The sequence below is a fragment of the Dermochelys coriacea genome, chromosome 6 (genome assembly GCF_009764565.3).
Source record: "Dermochelys coriacea isolate rDerCor1 chromosome 6, rDerCor1.pri.v4, whole genome shotgun sequence".
Classification (NCBI taxonomy): Eukaryota; Metazoa; Chordata; order Testudines; family Dermochelyidae; genus Dermochelys; species Dermochelys coriacea.
This window is the reverse complement of record NC_050073.1, coordinates 123406541-123431422: the sequence shown is the minus strand read 5'-3', so window position 1 is coordinate 123431422 and position 24882 is coordinate 123406541. Positions and strand designations below refer to the sequence as shown.

General features: G+C 47.4%; 1 protein-coding gene across 4 annotated transcripts in view; it reads right to left on the bottom strand.

Annotated features, from left to right (window-relative positions):
• Positions 1–4174, bottom strand: part of MAP4K5 (mitogen-activated protein kinase kinase kinase kinase 5) — a 92281-nt gene extending 88107 nt beyond the window's left edge. For 2 of the 4 annotated variants that reach the window (XM_038404684.2, XM_043515929.1), the window contains exons 1-2: positions 3997–4174; positions 2431–2700 (exon numbers count right to left, since the gene is read on the bottom strand). In XM_038404684.2, the coding sequence (XP_038260612.1) occupies positions 2431–2538 (108 nt within the window). In that variant the 5' untranslated portion in view covers positions 2539–2700; positions 3997–4174. The remainder of the gene's footprint in view (positions 1–2430; positions 2701–3996) is intronic. The other 2 variants (XM_038404680.2, XM_043515930.1) reach the window with 1 other exon arrangement.
• Positions 4175–24882: the final 20708 nt, after the last annotated feature.

Below are 24882 nucleotides of genomic sequence, written 5' to 3'. Positions count from 1 at the left end.
TGGGAGGCTTGATTCATATTTATGTAATGCTTTGAGATCCTCATATGGAAGATACTATGGAAATACTGCAAGGTGGGTAAATTGGAATTTTTCCAGGAAGGCAGAACTAACATCGACCCCTACTCTTTTGAGCAGCATTATGGGATCTTTAACAGGATCGCATCATGCAAATGATTTGACAACAACAAGGGGAGAGGGGGCACCAAGGATAAGACACTACCACACTGTTCAATGCCATTGAATATCCCAGCCTCATTATTACAAGCTCTTTTCTAAGTTAGCATGTAGGATATCCTTTATAAAGAACTGTAATAAGGGAAGTTTATAATGTCATTAACATTCAATAAACAGTGCTATGTTTTATGCAAGCACTAATGAACAAGCAGATACATTCCTAATATAAATTAGGCAATTGATGCATTGATATTTTACTGAAAAGGGCACTTTCAAGGCTGGCAGGCCCAAATTTGGATCTGTGTACACACACTGTAAATAGATATGAAAATAACTTATTTATAGGCATTTCTCCTCCACCCTAAAATGCATTCTGGAATTGAAAAAAAAATCAAATCAATGCCAACAACTCAGCACTCATGAGCAACCCTACAATAAACCATTGTGCACCATGTGGTGAAGAGCGAGAGGAAAAAAAAAATCACTAACAAAACAGATTTCAGTTTTAAGCTTCCAAGTAACAGTTCTGAACAGCAATGTGGGTAGGGTGGAGGATGTAAAATAATACCTTAAATGTACTGCTACAATTTAATGGTGAACAAAAATATTTGCTTAAATCCTCCATCACCTGCCCCTCCAAAAAAGACTAATTGTGCTAGAAGCTGCTGAGTGCCCAGATTTGTGCCCAACCACAAATCATTTTATTTTCTAGGTTCATAATGCAGATCTCCCTACAATTAGTTTCTCCCTGTTTATAAGGGGTCTTTCATAAAGGAACAGAGCAAAAACCAATGGCCCAGGAATAAATGTAGTATCTGAAGCTATTTGTAACTCATAGATTTTAAACTATGTATTAAGTTGATGGTGTCCCTTTCAAAAATTGGGGGTTTAATTTTGTCAGGTGACATTACAGAGAGGTTTTGATTTTATCCCTGTTTGGGATCTCTGCATGGGAAGCTGATAAACTTCCTTCAAGTTCCTGAAAAATTTAAAAGACCAAACACTTGTTTAAGGTGGGTTTCATTTTAGATCTGTTAAGCTGAACTGGCCTTTTCAGATGCTCAGAGCAAAATTCACTAGCAAAGGTACTTAGTGGTCTCTTGTAAAGTCCTCTGGAAAATACTTGTTTTTAGTATTTATGATTCTTAAATATTCTTGAGGTAGTGACTGTGTGGTACAGTGAAGAATACACTAAAACACCTTCCCATAGCCAACCTCCTACTTTCAGCAATCACTTCAGAAGTGCCACAAAATTAACCTGTACAGTTTTATTTGATCTGAGTTAAAGACCCATCTCAAGTAGGGGCTCAATTTTTGTTGGCCCCTCATATGGTGGCTTAAGATAGGTTTCACTATATGTTGTATTGTGCCAGTTACACTTTTGAATTAAATGTATTCTACAGGATTCCAAAGTAAAACACTTCAGCCTCCTTTCCCAGGAGTTAAGAGCCCCAGTTTGCCAACAAAGCTAAAAGTCTTATGCACTATTTCCAAGATGTCCTGCAAGTTGTTGAGCATCCTCAACTCTCATTGGCTTCGCAGAAGGTGGTCAGTACCTCACCAGGTAAGGGTCTAGGAATGGAAGTGTAATATGAATAGCTTTTATTTGACATGGTTTTGTTTACAGTGTTTCCCAGGTCAGTGTGGTCAGGGCCTCCAAGAGTATCTGCAGAATATACAATACTAACTAACTCTATAGTGACCCGAAACTCCACATAAGTTTCTGAAGAGCTGGCATAATCTGCTTCTGAAAGCTATTATTAACTCAGGGATAAACTTATAACCTTTTAATCAGGTACTTTAAATGACACATTCTCAAAAGTAATTCAGTGAACAAATAACCCTACGCTCCCTAACCCGTTAAAAGGATCAACAAACACTGAAGGTAGCAGGTGATGTATCCATCAATTCAGACCCTTTGCAGTATCAGGACCAGCGAGAAGATATTTTGTCCCATCCACCCCAAGTGTCAAGGAACCTTTTTATTTAAAAAGAGAGAATGTGCAGGCACATGCGCAAGGGTCGCAGAGGAATCTCAGCCTGCCAATACTGTGCCAGGGATCTGAATGGGCCGTGATTTTTAGGAAGTCACCATCTCCCACTTCCACCACTAGTGGTCCCTTTGTGCTCTGAAGTTCGGTCACAAAATAAAAAGAGCTAATAAGTGATTTCTAAAAATGAAAGCTGATTACCATAATATTTACGGGGAGTGGGGGTGCAGACAAAGAGTCATGGATGTAAATATATCACTCTCACCTTATAGACATCTCCATATGTGCCACTCCCCACCCTCTGGATGAGCTCATAGTCTTGCTGTGGATTCCGCCTCAGGATATCCCCACTCGGCCGAGCCACAGGGTCCATCCTCAGTCAATACAGCCCCAGAGGGGGTGCAAACAGGAACTCTTTGCAGATGCTTCTCCCTTCACCACCCTTGGGAGTCCACTCCCAGGAGGACAGATGCTCTAGATGACTAATCAGAGGATCTGTTCTTTGCACACATGGCTTCTGCTCCCACTTTTTTGCCTAAAACACAAACCAAAACGACCTATTAGGGCTTTGGTTTCAGTTAGGCTTTGTGTTGCTGGCTCCCATGAGATTGGGGGAGGGGACTCAGATCTCAAAAAAGAGAAGCCTGCACTCACAAGTGCTTCTACGCTGCATTCAAGGAAAGGGTCTCAGCTTCTGTTACAGCTTAATTGACAACACAGACAAAAGTGGTGGAGGCGGGACTGCTACGACAGCAGCTGAGCGGGGCAGCTGGGCGTCCCCCTCACACAGTGCTGGGGCTGAGAAACAGCAGCTCCGTTCCCAAACTCTTCCCACCGCTGGTCCAAAAGCAGAGGGAAAGGAGAGGCAGGGTCAGTTCCCTGCCTGGATGCTCCCCACAGCACATGACCTATGTGCTGCTGATATTTTAAATACCCCCTCAAAAATAATGCCAACTGGCCTGCCGTAGGCCCAGAGGTAGATGTTCTAGCAGAGAGGGAGCTGAGGTGATTGAGCATCTATTTGGTGCTGCCATTTAACCCAGAGATGCTCTCTCATAAACATACCCAAGGGGACCGGCAACAGCACCTGGAGGCGCGCTTACTGTAGGTGCCCTTGCTGCAAGCATTTATACTTTGCTCCTGGAGAGAGCATTGACAGAACAACACAGAGCTCAGTGTGTCATCTGCAGGGTGGGGAGAGTTGGAGCTATTCCAAAGGCAGGATCTTTGCTCTTCAGGGGAATTATTGTGGGCCCCAGCGTCAGTCACCTGCGGCCGGGATGCTGTACAGGTAGCCGGAGAAGGGTGGGAGGGGAGGGGAGTCTGCCTTTGCCACCCACCTGCGATTGGGGGGGCTGGATTTAACAGGGGGCTGGTGCTGAGAGCCAGTGACAGCCCCCCCCCATCTCTTCAGGGACCACTCCCACCCCAGAGGGACATCGCTGATGCCAGCATCCCCCTCCCCACCCCACCCCGGGGTGGTCCCTGTCCCCCATCATTAGCCTTCAGAGGCCCCTCCCCACTGCATGGGGCTAGGCACTGCCCCCCATCGCTGTCCCAGAGCCCCCTCCATCACATCACAGGGGGGTGGGTTCTGCCCCCACTTTCACCCCAAGAGCCCCCTCCCCACCTCACAGCGCTGGTCGCTGCCGGCCCCCCGGCCCGGGCCTCCCGGCCGCTCCCCGCACAGACGCAGCCCGGGGCCGCCCCGGCGGGCAGGCCCAGCAGCCGGGGGAGGGAGCGCGGCGCCCGCCCGGCGTCCTGCCTCGCCCGGCCGCTCACTGACAGCGCCCGGGCCGCCGCCCGCATCGAGCCGCCGGACGCCGCTCACCTCTGCCCGGCCCCCGGCGCGGCCCTTTGTCCCGCGGTGCGAGCCGGAGAGCGGCGGGCCCAGCCCGGGCCGCCCGGTCACGCCAGCCGCTGGCCCGGGCCTTCTCGAGCCCGGCTCAAGCCCGCTGCGCCGCCCGACCCCCCCCGCGGCCCCGGAGCTGCCCCCCGCCGCCGCCGCCGCCGCCGCGCTCCGTGTCCGCTGCTGGCGGCGCCGCGCAGGGCCGGGACGCGCCGAGGGGCCGGGCGGCAGCGCCACAGCGCCGCGCGGCGGGGAGACGGGGCGCTGCCCGCGGGCCCCGCCGGGGCTCAAGCCCGGCCCCGCGGCCAGAGCCCCCACCCATTGTCCTGGACCATTGTGACCCCAGCCTAGGGGCACCGGACAGCGGGTGTGAAAAATCAGGATGGGGGTGGGGGAGGGGGATAAGACAAAGCCCCAAATATCAGGGCTGTCCCTATAAAATCGGGACAGCTGGTCACCCTGTACCCTGTAAGTCCAGGCCCGGTCGCTTCACCCGCTGAGGCCAGAGACCGGCCAGAAATGGAAATCAGCCCAACTTAGCCCCAGCACCCAGACCCACCACCGACTCCGTCAGCACCAGACCCTGTTAGAGCAAGAGATGCAACACCTGCAGCCAGCGCTCCGCCCGCAACCCCCCTTTCGGGATCCCTGGCTCCTACACAGGCCTGCGTAGGAAATGCTCCAGTAACAGCTTTGTGGGGGAAACCAGATAGCCCCCATGGGCTCAAAGAACTGACGCAGGAAAACGATAAAGGCCCAAAACGCTCCAGCGCCTGCGGGTGATCACTTTTCACCCAATGATCGCTCCGTATCTGAGTTCCTCAAAGGAAACCTGCCCAACTTCTTAAAAAGACGAGCCTGGGAATTTAAATTCACAACATTGCTAGATGCTAAAAATCATGGCCTTAATAAAGGCTCTGGGTTTATGGCTTATTACAGCTATAACCCACTAACTCACCTTTGTGTTAACTGCCCACTTCACCTTGAATAGTCTCTTACAACATGTTAACCCTTTATGCTAACCAATCTGTTCCACCTTGTATTTAGCTGTGATATACTGAGTACCTTTCCCAGACCTGAAGAAGAGCTTTGTGTATCTCAGAAGTGTGTCTCTTTCACCAATAGCAGTTGGTCCAATAAAAGATATCACTTCACCCACCTTGTCTTTCTAATCTTCCAGAAAAGCCTCCAGCCTTGACTTGAGACATCAAAGGATGGAGAATCCATCACTTCCCTTTACAGTGGTTAATCACCTCCTGGTTAAACAGTGGTGCCTTTTTTAAGCTGAATTTGTCTGGGTTTAACTTCCAGCTATTGGTTCTTGTTTTGCCTTTTTGTGCTAGATTAAAGAGCCCTTTAAGTACCTTGTATTGTCTTTCCCTGGCGTTATTGATTCACTGTAACCTGAACGCCTCAATCTTTTTGATAAACTGATTGAGCTCCTTAAGTCTCACTGTAAAGCATTTTTTGCCTGCCCTTGAATAATTTTTTGTAGCTCTTTTCTGTGAGATAAGCTCATACATACAGCTTTTATAAACCTATGTATGTCAGCAATTTTTGGTGGTTATTGTAAACAGATGAAGTAAGTCTTCCCTGGATGCAGCAGAGGTTTGGGGGATGGAGGGTGGGGTGCAAGGAAGATGGTTGTGGCTTCCACTCCTGGGATAGCTGTAGGTCAGTTCAGACTCCAGCATAGTTAAGAACAGCCTCAAGCGTCAAAGGACCATCTGCCAGCCCCTCCCACCACAAACCTGCACCCTCTGCTGGGGACTGGAAGGGGGTGGTATAGGACTGGCTTTATTCCACCTTACACTGGGGGAATACCCAGTTATCTGTTTTGTACAAGTGGTCAGAACTGAGCCCATTCTCTTGGCTATAGCAGACAGTCCTAATACAAATTGTGATTGTAATTCACTGGCCTATGCATCTGGCTATACTCATAATTAGAAATGGACCCAAGCTGCAAAGTTCAGATATAGAGCCAAGCTTTCTCCAAGTTCCAGAGGGTTCAGCAGTCTGGTGTTTCAGTTTGGGCCCATCTCTGCATATTACTAATTTTAATGACAACTAATTGAAAAAATACAATTTCAGAAACAGAAGTCCAGATCCAGGTGCTTTCCTGCCATTTCCCACCCAGATGCAGTTCAAAGCAGCCAAGGCTGTCATAAATGACTGCTTAGGGACTCCCATTGTATAAAAGGAATCCCTGAGTCTCACAGTCAGTGTCATCACCCCAACCCAAGCTCAATTCCCTGCATCTATAGCCATCAAACTAAATAACTCTGCCTCCCTGTGCAGCCATCCTGCACATTGAATGAGGCAGGGGCACTGTGCAAAAATAGCATGTGGTCTTGTAATTAAAGACTATCATAGTGTATACACAGAGCGGGATAAATTACAGTTGCACAGGCTACTTTGTAGCTGGTATTTCCTAACTTTTTGAGTACTTGACTTTGCAACCTTTGCAGTGTTCTTTCAGTGTAGTTTTTTGCATGTCATTTCTTAGTGTGTTTTTTTAAAGACAAAACCAAATTCTATCATGTGCAACTCCCCATCATGTCTTCAGTTTTGTCACACAAACCACCATCACCTGAGCTACAGCACTAATTACATTAGCCATTGTGGGGAACGTGATTTACCTCAAGCAATGAACACGTTAAAACTACAACTTGCCTTGTCTACACTAGAATTTTAAAACATGTTCATTAGCACGTGTTAAAAATACACCATTTTTCCTTGTGAAGACAAGGCCTCAGAGAAGGCAATCTTTAAATGCAACAGTCTGTGCTCAAGAACACACCTCTCAGTGTTAATGATCTTGCTAATTACACCTCATGTCCCATCTCTCTATCTTGGAAAAGACAATGGTGAAGGAGGTAGCATACCAACTCCAGAACCGGAGCCAACATTTTAGACCTCCTGCAGTCAGTTGACAGACTTTGCTTCTTGCACAGCGATGGAACTAACAGCAGTGATTGAAGATCAAATGTCCATGATAATATTGTCAGATTTGTTGGCAACTTTGGCACAAATTAATCACAAGATACTTCTGACTCACCTAAAGAACCTGGTAGAATGTTATGAAATTACTTTTAGCTGGCATTGCTCATTCCCCTTCCATAGATCCGAGGACATTGAGATGAGCAAACTCTTGGACATCTCAAGAACCCCCCCCCCCCTCACAGAGCTTCTTCTTGTCACTTCCTTTATGCAATGTTTTTGTGAGATTGGTAGGAGAGACTCTGGGATGTTAGGGATGGCAGTGCTATCAATACATGATTGATGCCCAACTATATATCTCCTTCTCAATAAAGGTGGTCAAGATGTATTCCTGCTGACAAAGTCTGTGAATTAGCTGGAAACCTGAATAAAAAGTACCTGGCTTGAGCCCAATTTAGGATAGATGGAGGTGGAATTGGTTGGCAGGTGGAACTGACTGCCATGTGACCTCACCTATTATTGAGAGTTTCTGCTTTCTGTGGATCAAAGAAGTGCACAATCTCAGGGTACTATTCGTAGCCTTTAAGGCCAGAAGGGCCACTGCAATCACCTAGTGTGACCTCTTGTATATCCCAGGCCATAGAACTTCCCCGAAATAATTCCTTTTGAGCTAGAGCATATCTTTACAAAATACTATACTGAACTCATCGCTGCACATGGGTGCCCAGATAGCAACTTGTGGCTAGAAATATCTTGTTTCCTCATCTTCTAAAAAAAGAAAAGGAGTACTTGTGGCACCTTAGAGACTAACAAATTTATTAGAGCATAAGCTTTCGTGAGCTACAGCTCACTTCATCGGATGCATTTGGTGGAAAAAACCAAATGCATCCGATGAAGTGAGCTGTAGCTCACGAAAGCTTATGCTCTAATAAATTTGTTAGTCTCTAAGGTGCCACAAGTACTCCTTTTCTTTTTGCGAATACAGACTAACACGGCTGCTACTCTGAAACCTCATCTTCTAGTTACTCATATGTGTCCGTCTTTTCAGATACAGGTCTAACCCTGGTGATCCATGGTCTTGTTACCTCCAGGCTAGATTACTTTAATTTGCTGTACCTAGGATTGACCCTGAAGGCCACCTAGAAGCTATAGCTGGTACAGCGTGCAGTAGCCTACTTCTTAACTGATACAAATCAACAAACCATATCACTCTAGTACTTCACATTCTACATTGGCTGCCAGCTCAGTTCTGGCACAGCTGTCTCAGAGATGATCTATCTCTTAGCAACCTAGTATATCATCTATGCTCATGGGGAATGCTTTGGTTTTCAGAGCTCAGGTTTCAACTTATAGATTTACTGGCCAATACATTCATTTCAGAGGTCCTTCAGTGGTCAAACTTGCTAGCACTAGAGATCAGGTTGAGTTTAAATCTTTCCATGCTCAGAGCATGACCCTGGACATATTTACACAGGTGTTTCCCAATTAACCATGTCATAAATTACTCTGGCAAAGCTCCCTTGGAAACAGAACATTGGGGTCTGAACATTTTAAGAGAGCAGCTATTGATGTGACAGTAGAGGGGAGTTCTCAGCATCAGAGGGGATGATGAGATATCTCTCAATGTTGTGGGACATCCAGATACAGTGATGGTCACATTAGAAATGGGTACACAGTTTGTCAGGATTTATCAACACTTGCGCCCTTGAAAAACTGTTTTCAAGCTGTTTTCAGGTGAAAGTCAATGGCTGAAGGTTTGTCTTCTAGATCTGTATATCACTAGTTGAAGAAAAATCAGTTTCAATGTGGCAACTGAACTTCTGATCAAAAACTGTGTGTGGCTCTATGGCTTAGAGCAGAGGTGGGCAAACTACGGCTTGCGGGCCACATGTGGCCCGCGGAACAGTCCTGCCTGGCACCTGAGCTCCCGGCCCGGGAGGCTCGCCCCTGGCCCCTCCCCCACTGTTCCCCCTCCCACGCAGCTATGCCTCCGCATGGGCAGTGGGGCTGTGTGCTCCTGCTGCTTTGAGCGGCATGGTAAGGGGGCGGCGGCAGCATGCATGGCGGTGGTGGGGTTGGGTAGCAGGTTCTGGGGGGCAGTCAGGGTACAGGGAGCAGGGAGTGGTTGGATAGGGTGGAGGTTCTGGGGCAGTCAGGGGTCGGGAAACAGGGCGGGTTGGATAGGGTGTGGGAGTTCCAGGGGGCTGTCAGGGCGTGGGGGTGTGGATAGGTCAGGGCAGTCAGGGTACAGGGGGGATTGGATGGGGGTGGGATCCCAGGGTGGCGGTTTGGGGCGGGAGGTCCCAGGAGGGGGCAGTCGGGGGACAGGAAGTGGGAGGGGGGTGAATAGGGGGCAGGGGCCAGGCTGTTTGAGGGGCACAGCCTTCCCTACCCGGCCCTCCATACAGTTTCGCACCTTGATGTGGCCCTCGGGTCAAAAATTTTGCCCACCCCTGGCTTAGACTCTTTCAAGAGCACAATATAAAAAAACCCATGGCGTGGGTGAGAGAGAAATTAGGGTTGGCAATAATGTGCATAACACAGTAAAAGCATCCAGACAAAAATAGCATGTAATTTTCCTTCCATTTGGTGCAAGAAATATGTTTTAAAAAGATTAGGTGGAATAAGATAAAATGAATCCTGATGTATCAACCCTGCATGTGTCTGGAGCATTGACTGAATTAAGAAGTGTGTGTGTTTTATGTATGGTCGTACCCTCATACATATCCATCACATTATACTGGCTAAACAAAACATTTAGGACCTGATTTTCAGATTGAAAACAGGATTTATGTTCCTATCTCCTTGGGTGCTTTTGAAAACCCCACCCTTAAGCACCTGAAATAGTGTTACTGCTTCCACCAGCCATCCTAAGGAGAGTGAGGACCATGGGACTGACTGTTTTGGGTTAAACTCATAGGTGCCATAGCTGCAGTCTAAGGTGTTATGGTCTTACCCAGCCCTAATTGTTTTCTATTTAGATGCTCACTTTAAATGAAAAGTGTTTTGCTTCCAATGCAACACAGCTTATGTGCACTAACTAGAAGAGGTTCACTTTTAATTTCCTCTTTGCTCTATAAACCCTTCTGCATCCTGTGTATTCTCTCCAACATAAATACATGCTTCTTCCTGCACATCCACCAAATAAGAGAAAGAAAAAACAATTTACCCTTTCAGGAGTTACATTTCCTGAAATAATTTTAAACAATTAAATATGACCCAGTAAACCAGGGGCCTACACTCCTAGCTTATGGAACCTGCCTACACTCCTAGGTACGGAACCCCTTTTACCACCCTTCTGCCTACACTCTTAGGTATGGAACCCCTTTTACCACCCTTCTGCCTATACTCCTAGGTATGGAACCCCTTTTACCACCCTTCTGCTTACACTCCTTGGTGAAAGTCACAAAGACCAGTATTAGTTTTCTGGTATTAGTGCTCACGGAAGATAGTCAGATGATGGCATGAGAAACAGAACATTTCAATTTCCAGTAATAGATAATACATTAATGCTTAGCCTCATATAGAGCTTTACATTTACACTTTCAAATTAATCCTCTCAAAAACTCCATGTCAAAATTCACAAAGCCCTATCACCGCCTCTTTTAACCCTGTGATGAATACAAATCATTACTGTGAGGCCTGATTCCAAACCCGTTGAAGTCATCGGAACGAGTCCTGTTGACTTGGGATTAACATGTTGGCTAGCCTGGTGGCTACCTGTGACTACTGGCACCACTGTGACTACAAACTTAGGCAAATGCAGATTCCCACAATTCAAGATAAATTGGAGAGTGTTCAGAGAGGAGGCATGAGAATGATGAAAGGATTAGAAAACATCCCTTATATCGATCGACTCAAAGAGCTCAATCTTAACAAAGAGAAGGTTAAGGAGTGGCTTGATCACAGCCTATAAGTGTCTACATGGGGAACAGATATTTAATAATGGGTTCTTCAATCTAGCAGAGAAAGGTATAACATGATCCAATGGCTGGAAATCAAAGCTAGACAAATTTAGACTGGAAATAAGGCGTAATTTTTAGCAGTGAATAATTAACCATTGAAGCAATTTACCAAGAGTCCTGGTGAAGTCTCCAGCACTGACCATTTTAAAACCAAGATAAGATGTTTTTCTAAAAGATCTGGTCTAAGAATTGTTTTGGGGAAGTTCTCTGGCCTGTGTTACACAGGAGGTCAGACTAGATGATCACAATGGTCCCTTCTGGCTTTGGAATCTATGAAAACTGTCTTGACTGTTACCTTGTCCTCCCCACATCATTCTTCTCCCTGTAACATCTGTAAATTCATTCCGACATTACATATTGCCAGAATCCAAGATTATGCAGGGACTGCTTTTGTGATACCCGGCTGTACAATGCCTAGCATAACAATGGGTCCATAGGCACTAGTGCAATAAATCAATAATAACAATGCCACCACAACAGTCCCATGATAACAATCTGAGGCAGGTAGGTCTGTATAATTATCCCCATTTTGTAGCTAGGGAAACTGATGTAAAAAACGTAAGTGACTTGCCCAAAGTATTTGAGTGTGGCGTATAAGAGTTAGGAATATTAGGACCCATGAATTCCCTGATTTCCATTACTATGCTCCACACATCGAATGATACCACTTCTTTGACCAGGTAATAATAAAGAAATTATATTTTATGTTGCACCTTTCATCCAGATGCCTCCCAATATTAAATGGAAGATTAAGTAGTTTTACATAGGGTATAATTTAGGATTAGATAACATGAGCTCTTTGCATGGCAGTCTTCTGTGAAAGAACACTGGAGGTTATTTTTATAACAGATACCCAGATTTATTTAGTAGCTGTAGTTACAAGAACATTTATGCAAATTTCTATCTGAGCAATACAATCGAAGGGTGTTTTTAAAAAGCAGTGTAGGATTTGAATGCACTTTTATTTTACAATCAGAAGCAAAGAAAATAGTCTACCTCTATTCTTAATCAGAACGCTAGGAACTCTTTGTTTTGGAATGTTTTGACTGACTCTCCCATTGAAGTTGTTCAAACCATTAGGAAGGCTCACTTTATTCCTATAGCGTATTTGGATAATAAACTATGTTGGAAGCCTGGCAAATGCAGAGCTTAAGGATTCATGAATCAACAGCAAAGCCTGCAGCTTTCCCAGTTATTGGTTCATAGACTCATAGATATTAAGGTCAGAAGGGACCATTATGATCATCTAATCTGACCTCCTGCACAACGCAGGCCACAGAATCTCACACACCCACTCCTGTCTCTCACCTATGTCTGAGCTATTGAAGTCCTTAAATCATGGTTTAAAGACTTCAAGGTGCAGAGAATCTTCCAGCAAGTGACCCATGCCCCATGCTACAGAGGAAAGCGAAAAACCCCCAGGGCCTCTTCCAATCTGCCCTGGAGGAAAATTCCTTCCCGACCCCAAATATGGCAATCAGCTGAACCCTGAGCATGTGGGCAAGATTCATCAGCCAGATACCAGGAAAGAATTCTCTGTAGTAACTCAGATCCCACCCCATATAACATCCCATCACAGGCCATTGGGCCTATTTACCATGAATAGTTAAAGACCAATTAATTGCCAAAATCATGTTATCCCATCATACCATCTCCTCCATAAACTTATTGAGTTTAATCTTGAAACCGGATAGGTTTTTTGCCCCCTCTGCTTCCCTTGGAAGGCTATTCCAGAACTTCACTCCTCTGATGGTTAGAAACCTTCGTATAATTTCAAGTCTAAACTTCCCGATGGCCAGTTTATATCCATTTGTTCTTGTGTCCTCATTGGTACTGAGCTTAAATAATTCCTCTCCCTCTCCGGTACTTATCCCTCTGATATATTTATAGAGAGCAATCATATCTCCCCTCAGTCTTCTTTTAGTTAGGTTAAACAAGCCAAGCTCCTTGAGTCTCGTTTCATAAGACAGGTTTTCCATTCCTCTGATCATCCTAGTAGCCCTTCTCTGTACCTGTTCCAGTTTGAATTCATCCTTCTTAAACATGGGAGATCAGAATTGCACACAGTATTCCAGGTGAGGTCTCACCAGGGCTTTGTATAACGGTACTAACACCTCCTTATCTCTACTGGAAATAGACTCTGCATGTGGACTCTGCATCGAATTTCAATATCGATGAGGGCAGAGTTAGCTATAAAGAAGGGCCACAGCATCTTCCCCAAGCTCCACAATGTGGCTTTTTCCAAAGATTTTTTGGTTTGTTTTTAGGTGGGGTTTTCCTTCTTTCCCTCAGTTTTTGTGCTGGTCCCCGGAGGGCTCCTGGCAGTTGATATGAGCTGTGGATCTAAATGCCAAAAGGCAAATGTGAGAATGATGAAGCGGATATCGTCAGGCTCTCTGCACTAAGCCCCCAGCCCTTGGGTCCCATTCTACACACAGTGAGCCAGATTGTCTACCTGTTAAGCCTGCTTTATGCCACTGACACCATTAAAGCTGGCTTAACTAGACAATTGAGGAACCCCATTGTCTAGGGGAATCCTCGAGTGTGTACAGCCACCATAGAGGTTCTTATGCCACTCCGGGGGCATACCCAGGGGAAAGGAGGTGAGGCCAGGTCATGTCTACATCCTGATGATCCTTGGCTATTGGAAACCTTAGAGCTCTGGAAGCTGCAGCACTGAAGAGCGGACATGGTTGCTGGGGTCACATACTTCCCAACACAGAAGGTGCTGAGAAGAGACCTAAAAAGCATCCTGATGCCAGGGAAAGGGACCTGAAAGAGGGGGTGTTGCTTTCACTAGAAAGCCAGAGAGAGCAAAGTTAAGGGGACCACGGCAGAGCAGAGGAAGCAGCCCCTGGAGAGGAAAAGCAGGGAGGAACTAGCAGCCAGGCCTGGCACCTGTTTCACTATCTAGGATCCCAAAGCTAGAGCTTGGAGAAGAGGGAAGGTGCGAGTTCTTTTCTGACTGAAGACCCCCAGAGGGGATTGTGACGGGTTGGATCACAGAAACCCCCTTGGGGTTGCCAACTGATGTGCCAAGACTACTTCTGCCCCTGCTTTCCCTGCCAGCTTGGGACTCCAGCACCCTCTCTTGTCGACACACCAGTCTGCTCCAGCACAGACCCAGACACCAGACACGCCAATCTGCTCCAGCACAGATCCAGGGTCTGAACCACGTGCCCCAAAGCTGCAGGCTTAACTGAAAGCAGCTTAAGAAATGTTCCTGGTTTTAACACTTAGATGCTCAACTCCCAATGGTGTCCAAACCCCAAAGAAATCCGTTTTACCCTGTATAAAGCCTATACAGGGTAAACTCGTAAATTGTTCACCCTCTATAACACTGATAGAGAGATATGCACAGCCTTTTGCCCCCCCCCCCCCCCAGGTATTAATACATACTCTGGGTTAATTAATAAGTAAAAAGTGATTTTATTAAATACAGAAAGTAGGATTTAAGTGGTTCCAAGTAATAGCAGATAGAACAAAGTGAATTACCAAGCAAAATAAAATAAAACACGCAAGTCTAAGTCTAGTACAGTAATAAAACTGAATACAGATAAAATCTCACCCTCAGAGACATTTCAATAAGTTTCTTTCACAGACTGGACACCTTCCTAGTCTGGGCACAATACTTTCCCCTGGTACAGCCCTTGTTCCAGCTCAGGTGGTAGCTAGGGGATTTCTCATGATGGCCATCACCTTTGTTTTGTTCCACCCACTTATATATCTTTTGCATAAAGTCGGGAATCCTTTGTTCCCATCCTGGGTTCCCACTCCACTTCTTAATGGAAAAGCACCATGTTAAAGACGGATTCCAGTTCACGTGACATGATCACATGTCACTGTAAGACTTCATTACCCACTTGCCAGCCCCTAGGTATACAGGAAGACTTACAAGTAAAATAGAGCCATCTACAGGTAATTGTCCTGGTTAATGGGAGCCATTAAGATTCCAAACCACCATTAATGGCCCACACTTTGCATAACCACAGTAGGACCTTAGAGTTATATTTCATATTTCTAGTTTCAGATACAAGAGTGATGCATTTATACAAATAGGATGACCACACTCAGTAGATTATAAGCTTTGTAATGATATCTTTCAAGAGACCTTTTGCATGAAGTATATTCCAGTTACATTATATTCATGCTCATTAGCATATTTTTATAAAATCATATATAGAGTGCAATGTCACAGGGATGTTGCTGCTATACCCTGGAGAGGGGTGAAGATTGACAGACCCTCAGGGGAGGGCTGTGACCCAGAGAAAAGCCTGGGTGATAGTTTGGGATTTTTGTTAACTCCAGTGAGGGGTGGAGTTTTTGGTGTAGTGAGAGAGCTAAACTACCCAGCTAGCTAGCAAGGGGAAATGGAGTTGGAGGCACTGTCAGAAGCCAGTGGGGAAGGTCAGCCACGGGCATTGATCACTGAGGCAAGCAGATGGTCTGCATGTCCATATTGGAGATATCACATACAGCAGCTGTGGGCAACAGGATGTACAGGATTAAGTACTCCTGATTCAACAGCTTACTCAGATGCAGAGGAAGAGAGGTATTTGGAGTTGCCAGTGTTGATTGGACATATTCCTGGAGGTTTCATCAGATGGCAATCTTCCTGGAGACTCCAGGACAGTCCTGGAGGGTTGCCAATCTAAGAGGTATTCTGTAGGGTTGCAGGCATGGGAGTTATACCAGTGTAAGACAATGTGCGTGAGATCACAATCATGACCTTTGCATCAAGAATTATAACGTTCAAAAACCAGTTGGAGAACACTTCAATCTCCCTGGTCACTCGATTACAGACCTGAAAGTCGCAATTCTCCAACAAAAAAACTTCAAAAATGGACTCCAACAAGAGACTTTTGAATTGGAATTAATTTGCAAACTGGACACCATTAAATTAGGCTTAAATAAAGACTGGGAGTGGATGGGTCATTACACAAAGCAAAACTATTTTCCCATGCTTATTTCCCCCCCTCCCACTGTTATTCACACCTTCTTGTCAACTGTTGGAAATGGGCCATCCTGATTATCACTACAAAAGGTTTTTTTCTCCTGCTGATAATAGCTCACCTTAATTGATCACTCTCGTTGTAGTGTGTATGGCAACGCCCATTGTTTCATGTTCTCTGTGTATATCTATCTATCTTCCTACTGCATGCATCCAATGAAGTGGGTTTTAGCCCACGAAAGCTTATGCCCAAATAAATTTGTTAGTCTCTAAGGTGCCATAAGTACTCCTTGTTCTTTTTGCTGATACAGACTAATGCGGCTACCACTCTGAAACCTTTCCAGTGAAAGGATCTGGTGTAAATCTTTGCCTTTTTCTAAAGGAAAATTAAGACACCAATGAACATAAATTATGTTTGTGTCATATCATTTATGCAAACCTATCTCAGGACACTTTGCAGCTGAGTACAGCATTTGCAATCAAATGCAAGTAAACCATCTAGATTACAATATCTCCCACAGGTAGGACCTCCATGTATGGCAGAGCATTAGGTGAAGAGGAATACAACAGGCAATTTCAGGGAGAATAACTGAGCTCAGGGAAACTGCTCAAGGAAATTCGCTTCTTTGGTTAAAACTAGCATTAGGAATCTGAAATAGACTGGAAGACTCTAGGACCCTGCACAGGGATATGTCTTTGCTTCCTGTTACCAGGTGCTTGAGCCCTGCTGGAACAAACAGTGCAATTATTGCAGAGTCATGCCAGCCAGTGCATTCAGTTAGTTGCTGCCAGGATACAAAACAGGGTTAGAGCCTTTCCCATGAGCTATCTGCAGGAAAAATCCTAGAAACAAACAAGCCTGGGAAACAAAAGGCTTTGGTGTATAGTTGACAGTTGTTACTGACTAACAATATAATCAAACTGTAGGAAGGGGATATGTTTTGACTATAGTGTGTGTGTGTGTGTGTCAGAGCCAGATGGGACAGAGAAAAGGAATTAAAACCATAAGGATCAAGCCATAAGAATGGACTATCCTTCAGGTCTCAGAACAGGCACCACCTTTTTGACCTTGGGTCTCTGTTCTGGTAGGAAGGATTAGGCCAGGAGAAGCACCTGTGATCTCTGGTGTGCTGGTGGGAAATCAGGCTGTGAGACCGTCACTCCCCAGTGGCTTCCTTACAGCAGGGTCTGGTTGCCCATACCACCTCACCTCCTGTGAAGTTACTTTAAATCCTAATCCTGGCTGTGATGTCATACATAGTTGCTGTGGAGAGGGTTATGATGTCACAACCACAGTGCAACTTCATGTGAGGAGCAATCTGCACGAGTCGATAAGCACCTAAGCAACAAAGATCTGCTTTTCATGCAAACATTTTTAGTAAGAAAAAACAGGGGCTGAGAAATCTTATGAAGGCCTCAGGGATCACGAAATGCAACAAACATACAAAAACTGTGTCTGCCTGGAGTGCTTTTCAATGTTTCCCATAAACCTGACCCTTTAACACTGGGAGTAGGAATGCAGACGTGAAAGGGATCCATCAAGGGATTCCTGACAAGGGATCCATCATCTATACTACCATATCAATCACATGAGAGCAGAACTACACAGGTAAAGCTGTCACAAAAAGCTCTTTGAACTAGGGTCATCAAGATCTATCTCCAGATATAAAAAAGTCACTTTTGTAGTTTCTCACACAGCAAAGCAGAAGTGATGAAAGAGTAAAAGTCGACAAAGCAGAAGTGATAATGTCCATTGAGAAGAAGGAAGGAATTAATTCAATCATTCTTTGTAGTTAAAATGGGGATGAATATATGACCACGGTAAGAACTGGGGCTTGCATAGTTTTCTCTCAGTTTAATGTCAAGAAAATTTTAATGCCAGCAACATTTTCATCAGCAGCAGAGCATACTGAGTACCGTGCTATTGCTGGGAATTAGTATATTTTCAGGCAGACCAAACAGAAAATTTTCCGCACTTGGGTCTTTCAGGCATCTTGTGGAAGTACTGCATTGTGCACTTGGTTAATATGTGCAAAGATGCATGAAGATGTAAAGCAACCTGGTTGAGTACAGTCTTTTTGTTCTGTGTCTGTACAGCGCCTGTACAGTGGGGTCCTGGTCAGTGATTGGGGCGGGGGCTAGCTGCTACCATAATGCAAATAAGAATAAACAAAGGGGTGTTTTTGTAGCTCACTAATTAGCAAATGAGTCAGTCAAATCAAGGCAAAATTATGAAACTGCCCCAGCAAAGTCAATGAACAATACATTATTTATTTAATGCAAATCTTGGTTGTTTCTCAACCCCAGGGATCCTGCTGTCTCTGTGTCCCATCATAGTCTTTTGGCAACTCACATTTGGTAGCATCTCTCAACACCGCGTTCATTCCTCAGCTCAGTGTTGCTGTTTCTCAATAACCTCTCCATTGTGTGATTGGCCGGATCTTTACCCCCGCCCCATTGCCTCACCCCCTGCCTCTCTCTCAGTTTCCCTGTCTCCCCATAACCTGGCAACTCAGAGGCCAGGCACATTAAATAACTTGGCAGGAGAGAGAGTTGCAAACCAAGTGAATGAAGAAACAGACCACAGCAGATGAAGATGTAGGGGTCCTGAGTCTCCATCTGGAAAAGAAGTCACTTCGTAAGCACTCTGAGATAAACCTGTTCCCTGATATTCCTCCCATCCCAAGCCCCTTCCATTCCTGAACCCAGCAGTCAGAGTGGAAAGAAAAATAAACAGAAAAGCTTCTGAAAGGCAGCAGCATGAGCCTGACCTAGTGGGAAGTTCACAAGGGGAATGAGGGAACGCGGGGCTTGCACACAACTCGATCTAATCAGATGTTCCAGTGAACTGATCTCCTTTCCCTTCCTCCTTTTTTCTCTCCAATTTCCAAATGTTATTTCCTTTCATTTTCTGTTTCAAAGGCTGCAGTCCTCCAACAGTCTCCAGCACAAAACACATCCCAGAATGCCCTTTGCTTCTTGGCCTCTTCAGAGGAGCAAGAGGTAGATGCAACTTCAGGCACTAACTGTAAAAATCTAAAGGGAAACTTGGAAAGGGTCTCAAAGCATGTTATACACTATCACCCTGTCCTGCTCCTCTGAGATAGCCGCACGTGGCCTTCTAGGGTGCAGCAGGATTTAGCTGCCTGACACGTGAGCCAATGCTTTGGAGAGCTGAAGGGCTGTACGTTTCACTGGAATGCCATAAATACAGAAGGGAGAACACTGGATAAGGTATTGCTAATGAAGTACCAGTACGTGAATGGGAGCACAACAAAACACTGGGTTGGCACATGCAGGTGGCCTGAGCAGAACATTAATTTACTTTTGATTTTTTTCTCTTCCTCAAACTGAAGTTGGATGCACTAGTTCACCCCACATACAGCATGACAGATGGCACAACAGTCGTAAGTTTCCCTTTAATGTCACAGATTGTGTCACAGAACTCAGTCACCCTCTCCACCACAAACCACTTTGCACAATATCAGTCTGGGGCTGAATTCCCTTCTCCTGCCTCCAGATTCCACCCATCCTCATCCTCTCATTTCCCTGTCACCCCGCTACATTTCCAGGTTGCCCTTTTGTGCTCCAGAGTGGTGGTATTATTATTGATTGTTTGCACTGTCATAGCACCCAGGAGCCCTAGTCATGGAGCAGGACACCATTGTACTAAGCATCACAAACACAGACCAAAAAGACAGTCCCTGCCCCAAGGAGCTGACAATCCAAGTATAAGACAAGACATGGGAACAGACACACAGGGCCATATAAGGAAGCAGTGAGACAATATTGGTCAGCATGATCAGCAGTGGTCTCAGCAAGCCAGCAGCCTAACCATTGTTGAGATTTTTTGTAGGCGTCAGCACAAAGGACAGTTATAAGGAAGAATTTGAAGAACAATGAAGTGGCTTTGGGGATGTTTGCAGGGAACTCCTCCCAAATGTGATGAGCACTGCTACTTCCAAGGAGCGGACACCAAAGGAGGCTGTAGCTTCAGGATTATTTTGTTTTTAAAAAGGTAGGGTGGGTAGGCAGGTTGTATCTGACAAGATGGCATTGCAGGGCACAGAACAAAACCAAGAAAGGACATTACCCCTTTTTTCTGGACAGATGGCAAACTGACACTGATGAATCAAGTCACTCCTGCTGTAGCCCTGCCATCCTTAGTGCCCATGTATATCACCGTGCAATGCAAATGAACTTGTTCATAAGTTGTGAGTTGGTTTATAGTACGTTGGGTCTCAGTGTACATTTCCACGTGTGTTCTGTACATGGTAGAGAGTATTCCTACGTTTACATTCCAGAATGTAATGCCATTGTGACAAGTATATGGACAAGTCTATACGTATACACTCATGAGCACAACATATGTAAGAGCACTTTAGATCCAACATGAACCACGACCCTTCATCACAGCCACTCAATATCCTGGAATAATCCTTGGAAAGCAGATAGTGCCCAGAAGATTAAGAGCCCAATTCACCACTTTGTTACATATGTTTTACATCACGGTGACTGCACTATTTTCATCCGAGTTAGCCCAGCATAAAACTGGTGTAACAGGGTGGTGAATCAGGTCCTAACTATTAGGGGACTCAAGCGCCCATTGTTACTAGAAAACCCGGCAGGAGAGATGCATCTTACATGTCACCCTGAGGTTCAGATGTCTTTTTGATGGCATCAAATTCCAGGGTGAGTGAGCTCCACATCCAGAAGTACCCTTTCCCTTAGGCTCCCGTGAACTGGCAAAAGAGGTCCTTCACCATGTAGTTCTCAAGAGGGCAGTGGTTTCTGAGGTAGCTGGGGTCCTGATCAACTGGAGCTTTGTGGTTATTGTGTTGATGTATCTTTCTCTCTGTGTGTTGGGGATCATAGAATCATAGAACTGGAAGGGATCTCGAGAGGTCATCTAGTCCAGTCCCCTGCACTCAAGGCAGGACTAATTATCTAGACCATTCCTGACATGTGTTTGTCTAACCTGCTCTTAAAAATCTCCAATGATGGAGATTCCACAACCTCCCTAGGCAATTTATTCCAGTGCTTAACCACCCTGACAGTTAGGAAGTTTTTCCTAATGTCCAACCTAAACCTCCCTTGCTGCAATTTAAGCCCATTGCTTCTTGTCCTAGCCTCAGAGGTTAAGAAAAACTATTTTTCCTCCTCCTTGAAACAACCTTTTACATACTTGAAAGCTGTTATCATGTCCCCTTTCAGTCTTCTCTTCTCCAGACTAAACAAACCCAATTTTTTTCAATCTTCCCCCATAGGTTATGTTTTCTAGACCTTTAATCATTTTTGCCGCTTTTCTCTGGACTCTCTCCAATTGGTCCACATAATTCCTGAAATGTGGCACCCGGAACTGGACAAAATACTCTAGCTGAGGACTAATCAGAGAGGAGAAGAGCGGAAGAATTATTACTTGTGTCTGGTTTACAACACTCCTGCTAATACATCCCAGAATGATGTTCTCTTTTTTTGCAACAGTGTTACACTGTTGATTCATATTTAGCTTGTGGTCCACTATGACCCCCAGATCCCTTTCCGCAGTACTCCTTCCTAGGCAGTCATTTCCTATTTTGTATGTGTGCAACTGATTGTTCCTTCCTAAGTGCAGTACTTTGCATTTGTCCTTATTGAATTTCATCCTATTTACTTCAGACCATTTCTCCAGTTTGTCCAGATCATTTTGAATTTTAATCCTATCCTCTAAAGCACTTGCAACCCCTCCAGCTTGATATCCGCAAACTTTATAAGTGTACTCTGTATGGCATTATCTAAATCATTGATGAAGATATTGACAGACCCGGACCCAGAACTGATCCCTGCGGGACTCCACTTGTTGTGCCCTTCCAGCATGACTGTGAACCACTGATAACTACTCTCTGGGAACGGTTTTCCAACCAGTTTTGCACTCACCTTATAGTAGCACCATCTAGGTTGCATTTCCCGAGTGGGTACTTCCCCCAGGGAACTAGGATAGATCACTGATGGCATGACTGGGGAAGCTGGAGGATTAGCTGCCCCATTTAAATGATTTGATTGCAGGGACTGAAAAGTGGTCTGACATCAATGTATATGACAGTGTGTTGGCATGTCTCCCCACACATGTGGGTCTGGATCTGTGTGGTGTGTGTTTCTCTCTGTTTGGGGGAGGTGTCTCCACAAGGTGGTCTCTGGCTTTATGTGCTGGGACTACATGTGTTAGAGGGTGTGGAGCTGTGCTGTGTATCTTTGAGCTGAGCTCTGAGTTGTGTGTGTGTATTGGGGTGTGTGCTGGGTGTGCCCGGCTCTGTGCTCTGTGGTGAGGTGTGTAGTTGTGCACATCATTTCTGTGTGTGTGTTGTGGTGTGCAGTTATGTGCACTCTATGTTGTGGTATGTGCCTGTGTGTGTGCACAAGCTGGTGAGTGCACTGTATGTGTGTGGTTGTGTGTGTTGGGGTGAGTGGTTCTGTGTGTGTGTGTGATGTGTGTCTCTATGTACTGTATGTGTGTGTTTGAGTTGAAGTGTGTACCTCTGCTGTGTGTGTTGGGGTGAGTGCTTGTGTGTGTTTTTTGGGGTGTGTGTCTCTGTGCTGGGTGTGCATGAGTGTGCTGGATGTCTGGCTCTGTGTTGTGTGGTGGTGACTGTGGCTCTGTGTTGTATGTGTTGGGGCGTGTGGCTCCATGTGTGTGTTGGTGAGTGTGAGCTTGAGAGCTCTGTGTAAGTATTGGTGTGCCAATGAGGTTACACTCTGTGTGTGTGTGCATCCTGTGTGTCACTGAGTGTGTGTGAGATGTGTGTGTTGGGACCTGTGGCTCTGTTTTGTGTGACTGTGTGTGTGTCCCCTGGGTGTGCAGTGTGTGTGTACTGGGGTGTGGGGATTTGTGTTGTGTGATTCTTAGTGTGTGTGTTTTGTGGCTCTGGGTGAGTGTCACGGAGTGTGTGTGATGTGCATGTGGGTAGGGGTGTTTGGCTTTGTGTTACGTGGCTCTGTGTGTGTTGGTGAGTGTGCATTGTGTGTATGTTTTGGGGTGTATGGCTCTGTGAGTGTGTTGCGGTGTGTGGTTCTGTGTTCTGTGGTTCTGGGTGTCGGTGAGCATGTGCAGTGTGTGTGGGCTGGGGTGTGTGTGTACCATGTGTGTATATGTGCATGTAGGGGTATATGGGTCTGCGTCTGTGACTTTGTGTGTGTGTTGGTGAGTGCATGGTATGTGTTGGGGTGTCTAGTTTTGGGTATGTGGCTCTTGGTGTGTGCTGGTGAGTGTGCCCTATGTGTGTTGTGTGGCTCTGTGTGTGCAGAATGTGTGTGTGAGTATGTCTTGGGGTTTGTGGCTTTGGGTGTGTGCAGTATGTGTGCATGGCTCTGGATACATTGGGGTACGTGGTGCTGGGTGTGTGCAGTGTGTATTTGGTGTACATGGTGTGTTGTGTGGCACTTGATGTATGCAGTGTGTGTGGGTGTGTGCAGTATGGTGTGTTGGGGAGTGTGGCCCTGGGTGTGTGGCTGGGGTGTGTGTGGGACTGGGTGTGTGCTATATGTTTTGCGGTGTGTGTGCAGGGGGTGTGCAAGGGGTGTTGTGGTGTGTGTGCAGGGGGTGTGCTCAGAGGTGCAGGGGGTATTGGCGGGTTGATGCAGGGGGTGTGCCCAGGGGTTGGTGCAGGGGGTGTGCCTGGGGGTGTTGGGGGGTGAGTGCAAGGGGGGTTCGGGGGAGGCCTGGGGGGGTGAACGGGGTGCTGGGGGGTGGGTGCAGGGCAGGTGCCTGGGAGGTGCAGGGGGGTTCCCGGGGGTGTTGGGGGTGGGTGCAGGGGGGTGCAGGCGGTGTTGGGGGTGGTGCAGGAGGGTGCAGAGGGAGTGCCTGGGGGTGCAGGGGGTATTGGGGGGTGGGTGAAGGGAGGGTGCCCGGGGGGGTGCAGGGGGTGGGTGCAGGGGGTGTGCCCGAGGGGGGTGGGGAGGGGTGGGTGCAGGGGGAGTGCCTGGGGTGGGTGCAGGGGGGGTGCCCAGGGGGTGTAGGGGGGTATGTGTAGAGGGTGTGCCCAGAGGGGATGCAGGGGATTAGGTGCAGGGGGGTGCCCGGGGTGGGTGAAGGGAGGTGGATGCAGGGGGGGTACCCAGGGGGGTGCAGGGGGGGAGGTGCAGGGGGGTGCCCGGGGTGGATGCAGGGGGGTAGGTGCCCGGGGGTGGGTGCAGGGCGGTGCCCGGGGGGTGTAGGGGGGTATGTGCAGGGGGTGTGCCCGGGGGGATGCAGGGGGGTGGGTGCAGGGGGGTGCCCGGGGGGATGCAGGGGGGGTGCCTGGGGGATGCGGGGGGGAGGTGCAGGGGGGGTGCCTGGGGTGGATGCAGGGGGGTAGGTGCCCGGGAGGATGCAGGGGGTAGGTGCCCGGGGGTGGATGGAGGGGGGGTGCCCGAGGTGGATGCAGGGGGGTAGGTGCCAGGGTGGGTGCAGGGGGGGTGCCCGGGAGGATGCAGGGGGGGAGGTGCAGGGGGGTGCCCGGGGTGGATGCAGGGGGGGTGCAGGGGGGTAGGTGCACGGGGGTGCCCGGGGTGGGTGCAGAGGGGTGGGTGCAGGGGGGATGCCCGGGGGGGGTGCAGGGGGATGCAGGGGGGGAGGTGCAGGGGAGGAGCCCGGGGTGGATGCAGGGAGGGGTGCAGGGGGGGTGCCCGGGTGGGTGCAGGGGGGGTGGGTGCAGGGGGGTAGGTGCCTGGGGGTGGATGCAGGGGGGGTGCCCGGGGTGGGTGCAGGGGGGTGGGTGCCCGGGGTGGGTGCAGGGGGGTGGATGCAGGGGGGGTGCTCGGGGGGGTGCCCGGGAGGATGCAGGGGGGGAGGTGCAGGGGCTGCCCGGGGTGGATGCAGGGAGGGTGCAGGGGGATAGGTGCCCGGGGGTGGATGCAGGGGGGGTGGGTGCCGGGGGGGTGCCTGGGGGGATGCAGGGGGGGAGGTGCAGGGGGGGTGCCTGGGAGGATGCAGGGGGGAGGTGCAGGGGGGGTGCCAGGGGTGGGTGCAGGGGGAGGTGCAGGGGGGTAGGTGCCTGG